Source organism: Nothobranchius furzeri, chromosome 1, assembly GCF_043380555.1.
Source record: "Nothobranchius furzeri strain GRZ-AD chromosome 1, NfurGRZ-RIMD1, whole genome shotgun sequence".
In the NCBI taxonomy this organism is placed as follows: domain Eukaryota; kingdom Metazoa; phylum Chordata; class Actinopteri; order Cyprinodontiformes; family Nothobranchiidae; genus Nothobranchius; species Nothobranchius furzeri.
This window is the reverse complement of record NC_091741.1, coordinates 46,335,959-46,340,688: the sequence shown is the minus strand read 5'-3', so window position 1 is coordinate 46,340,688 and position 4,730 is coordinate 46,335,959. Positions and strand designations below refer to the sequence as shown.

The 4,730-nt window shown below is 46.7% G+C and overlaps 1 protein-coding gene and 1 long non-coding RNA gene across 3 annotated transcripts; one reads left to right on the top strand and one right to left on the bottom strand.

The window, feature by feature from the left end:
- Positions 1–212: 212 nt before the first annotated feature.
- On the top strand, positions 213–1,843 carry LOC139066336 (spectrin alpha chain, non-erythrocytic 1-like). Of its 2 annotated transcripts, XR_011519243.1 has the most exons (6): positions 213–432; positions 856–948; positions 1,059–1,163; positions 1,239–1,271; positions 1,352–1,388; positions 1,597–1,843. XR_011519243.1 is itself a non-coding variant. In XM_070548800.1 (5 exons), exons 2-5 carry the CDS (start codon positions 883–885, stop codon positions 1,672–1,674), a joined length of 399 nt encoding a protein of 132 aa, XP_070404901.1. In that variant the 5' UTR covers positions 213–432; positions 856–882; the 3' UTR covers positions 1,675–1,843. The 2 variants fall into 2 exon arrangements, 1 of the variants encoding a protein (XP_070404901.1); XM_070548800.1 differs by having other exon boundaries at positions 1,239–1,388.
- A 262-nt stretch (positions 1,844–2,105) lies between these two features.
- LOC139066341 (uncharacterized) lies at positions 2,106–3,232 on the bottom strand. The gene is made up of 2 exons (XR_011519244.1): positions 3,002–3,232; positions 2,106–2,293 (listed from the first exon to the last, which is right to left on the bottom strand). It is a non-coding gene; the product is annotated as an uncharacterized lncRNA (long non-coding RNA).
- Positions 3,233–4,730: the final 1,498 nt, after the last annotated feature.

Here is a 4,730-nt window from a genome sequence, read left to right as displayed (position 1 = left end):
AACTCTAACATGTGTCCTCAGGGAAGGACCTGATTGGTGTCCAGAACCTGTTGAAGAAGCACCAGGCTCTGCAGGCTGAGATCACAGGTCATGAACCTCGCATCAAGGCTGTCACCCAGAAAGGAGAGACCATGGTGGAGGAAGGTAGAGCAGGTCTGGTCCTGACATGTTTCTGAGGTGTCTGCAGGTTCTGGCTCACTTTTTTTGGGTCCAGGTCACTTCGCTGGTGAGGAGGTGAAGACTAAGCTGTCAGAGCTTCATGGACGTTGGGACACGCTAAAGGCCAAGGCGTCCCAGAGGAGGCAGGACCTGGAGGACTCTCTGCAGGCCCAGCAGTACTTTGCGGATGCTAATGAGGCCGAGTCCTGGATGAGGGAGAAGGAGCCCATCGTTGGAAGTCCAGACTAAGGGAAAGACGAGGACTTGGCCGAGGTATGGAAGTCCCTTCCTGAGAAACTCCAATCGCTTTTCTTTGCTCTCTTTCCAGTCCTTCATAATTAGTGTTTCTGTATTTGTCATTTCCTTCGGTTGTCTACCAGACATCGTTGCTCGTTTGAGCGTCTCATGGGTTAGGGGTAGAAGTGCTGGCCTCGCACAGGAAGTGATGACAAACGTGTTCCCGGCGCTCTTATTTCAAACGGTTTACAAGCTGTGATGTGTGTTCCCGCTGCAGAGCAGCCATGACACGTGGCAGCCGGCAGAAGGCTCACGCTTTTCCACTAAACACCCGCAGAGCTACGTCTGCGGTGAACTGAGCAGGGTTTGTTTTACGGTGGCGGATCCGATTGGACCATCGCTGCGAGAAAGCTCCACTTGTGTCAGACGAGCTGAAGGTTCTGATGTTCTGCTCCACAGGCTCTCCTGAAGAAGCACGAGGCCCTGATGTCGGACCTGTCGGCTTATGGCAGCAGCATCCAGGCCCTGAAGGAGCAGGCCCAGTCCTGCAGGGTGAGTTCAGAGCCCTCGGCCCGTCAGAACATTCTTATCCACCACGTTCTAACACCAGACCTGTTAACCCGACAGCAACAAGATAATCAGCAGGTGCTTTTGTCCTGCAGGACCTGAAGGCCAACGAGTCCCGCCTGAGGGACATCAACAAGGTGGCATCTGAACTGGAGTCAGAAGGTCTGATGGCTGAGGAGGCTCCTATGGTTCAGGCTCAGGTGAGCGTCACCTGTCTGCAGCAGCTGGTCCCTCTCACTTCCTGGTTTGTTAACTCTGCTCGTCTCTGTTTGTAGCAACAAGAACATCTGGGTTCTGCTCCTGGAAAGGTGCATGTTGTCCTCCGCCTCAACCAGAACCAGACGTGGTGTTTTTGTTACCACTCATTTGTTTGTTTGTTTGTTTACAGGATGAAGCCGACTCTTAACACGGCGTCACCCTGGAAGGTGAGTTCATTCAGCTGATCAGAGGTCACCTCTGATGGCAGCAGTCACGGCCGACCGTGCTGAAATCACACAGGAATTCAGGTGACCCGGCAGGCACCAGGTGCTGGTGAAAGTGGGGACATGTCAGCTGGTTGCCATGGCTACAGTTATCTTTATGCATCTGTATGACTGCTGACTGGTGTGTGTTTCCTGTGACCTTTGACCTCAGACCGTACGGTTGGGCGTTCAGACGACGGCTAACTTTAATTCCATCAAGGTAAGAGGAAGCTCTTCCCTTCCTGTCTGAGCGATCCGTCTCCAGGTTTCCTCGTCCGGCGTCCAGCCCGCTGGCGTCCACCTTCATCTCACCTTCATCTCATCTCACTTCATTTATAGTGCAATACTTTCACATTATCATTTTCCCACACTTCTGTATACCTGTATTTTGTTGTTTTTCAATAAAGAATGACAAATTATTTAAGTTTGGTTTTTGTTGCACACAAATATATATCTGTAAAAAATATCTTCAAAGCTAATGTTTACATAACAAGTATGATTGGGTTTTGCAATACGGCACTCAAGTTTATTTTAGTAAGATTTTCAAACCAAGTAAAGTTAGTAAAGAACACATTTCTATTGTCTGCTAAGAAACTGTTGGGATTTAAAATGGGCCTGTTGTACAAATAACTTGTAAATGATTATTCCTCACTTTTGTCTTAACCAAAGAAATTCCAGTAATTGAGCAAAAACATTTATTTTTAACACTACATTTTATAAAACAGGGCACAGTGTCGGCACATGTAGGTATTTATGTCGATGGTCCGCCCCAACCGAACCAGGAGACACAGACGTCAGGGAGGCCAAGGTTGTCTCTGCAGCTCTCTGGGCACCACGCCTCACTCAGCTGTCCCCAATGATCCAAATGGCTATGGAGGAAAAAAAATTTAATAAAAGAATGAAACTTAAAAACTCCCAAACCTCATGTCATATTTACTAATCAGCTATGGCTGATTTATTGTTTGGATCACAGTGAGTTACACTAATTCTAATATATTTTTATTTCTATTATACATACATACTTTTTAACTGTTATTTTCACATGACTGTTATCAGGCTCTTGTTCTGGTTCTGATGATAACTCTGTGTCTTCCAGTAAGTTATCTTGTGCTTACTTCATCTGTATAATGTCTCTTTACTTTTGGTAAATTGTACTGAGTCCAGAATAAAGGCTAGCTGGCTGTACAAGATACAAACAAGTATTACGTTTTGGAAATATATGAAACACCGCCAGCATCTGTTAGAGCCTGTGGCGGGGTGCTGAGGGCCGGCTCCAGCCCAGGAATGAGCTCTACACGCCGGCCGGGAGGGTTTGAAACACCGCCATCCTCTCCTCTGCTGGCTGTTCATTCTGTTATGGTTACCGGTGCTTGTGTTGCAATGTGAAACGCTTGGTCTCGGATTTTGTAAGAAAGATAATAAAATGTCCCCCCAAAATACGACTTAAATATATTTTCTCTTCTTCATGATACATTTAATGGCTGGTGCGACTCAGGAGTGATAGCGCCGAAAAAAACTGTACTGAAAACTTGCTCAAAGCAAAATGTATTCATTACGGAAATAAATTATAAACTTACCGATTTAAAACTTTTTTAATACAGGTACTTCTCACGAACAGGCGCAGAAAACCTCCACCTAAACTCCGTGTGAGGTTCAGGTCGATGGGTGTTCCAGTTAGCTCCGGTTGGGTTGAAGCTAGGTGGCTACATCCGTTAGCTCGGCTCCCACCTCCGCTTTAGCTTTGGGTTAGCCAGGGTTAGCTTCAGGTTAGCTCGTAGCTAGTTCGCCTGGGTGTCGTCACTCGAGCCCAGCCTTACAGCCACACCCTCAGCGCCTCCTCTCTTCCCTTTTATGGAATTGTCTGGGCTGGACGGAACCTGTGACACGGTCAAAATGGCGGTGGTGGACACCTCCCATTATGGACAGATAACGTGTTATTGAAGCCTATGGAATCGAATTGTCCAGTATATGTACAGTCTATGATTTAGCCGCATCTGTTTCCAACGCTTTCCTCTTTTTAATTCTTGCCTTCTCCGTGCCACCCTTGCTCTTTCTACTTTCCATCTTTCCGTCTACTGCGTGGTCACGTGGTGCGCACAGGCGCATACAGGGGAAAAAGAAAAAAAAAAAACGAGCTGCAGCCTGCAGGTAGAGCCAGCCAGAGACAGCCGGGAGGAGCGTATGAGATCAGCCCGGCGGCCTCAGTGCCATGACTGAACACCGGCACCAAAAAATAAAAATAAAATGATAAAAAACAAAAACGAGAGCACCGGCCCATGCGGCCCAAACATCGCGCGGCCCACCGGGAATTCTCCAGACCCTCCCGATTAGCCACTCCGGGCCAGGGCACCCCTTATGTCTATTAATAGGCGGGAATTCCCTGCATGGATCGCTCAGGCTTCTTGTGCCAACTGCATTTAATTTTTCATCTCAGTCTACGTGTAAACAAATACTGAGACGACACTTTCATTAAATACTATAAGCAGTTGCCTTTTTTATATTAGCCTTAGTTAAACTGTATGTTGCATTGTAGTTGCTAAATGGAAAACCAGCTTCTACTCATATGAAAAATACAAATACTAAATAGATGCAGATGTTCACAACTAGATCAAGATTTTTTACAACCTCTTACAACCTTGATAAATGACCTACACTTTACACATATTTCTGAATCAGAGGCCTCCAAAGCGCTTTACACTACAATGATTCATTCATCCATCCACACATTCACACACCAGCTGCCCTGGGGCACACTGGCCAAGGTGAAGCTGCAGAGCACAAGTGCCAATCATCCCTCTGACAACCGCCAGCAGCCAAGGAGCATGAATTGTCTCGCCCAGCGATGGACACGACTGTGTGAGCCAGGGTTTGAACCTGCAAGCCACCGATTACAGGGCACACTCCAAACCCCTGAGCCACTGTCACAGCAACAAGGCTTGAAAATAGGTAAAGAAGAAGCTCTGATTGTTCACTGGAGGAACACAATCTCATCAGGATCATCATAAATGTCTGGTGCTTTCACTGAGACTTTGGAACATCTTAATTGGGCTTATTTATTCTCATGGTTTGTGAAAAAAGGGTGTGTGCTGGAAAATCACAGCAAATGGAAACAATTTCTCTTAGTAGGAACGAAAAGTATTGAACGGGAACAGCAAACAGTCTCAGTTTCATCCCTGTGGACTTTTCTATGTAGAAGGTCCTAAGTTTTGGGGGTTAGTGTCAAAATAAAATGGAGTAATTAAATATGGGGGGGGGGGGGGGGGGTGTCTTACGGGGGATTCTAGTTTGTTGAATTCCCCCTTCTCC

Coding starts and splice junctions, on each gene's coding strand:
- LOC139066336 (XM_070548800.1), top strand. CDS start 883: ATGTCGGACCTGTCGGCTTATGGCAGCAGCATCCAGGCCCTGAAGGAG. Junction 1,164..1,238: donor CTCCTATGGTTCAGGCTCAG/GTGAGCGTCACC, acceptor CTCTGTTTGTAG/CAACAAGAACATCTGGGTTC. Junction 1,389..1,596: donor ACACGGCGTCACCCTGGAAG/GTGAGTTCATTC, acceptor CTTTGACCTCAG/ACCGTACGGTTGGGCGTTCA.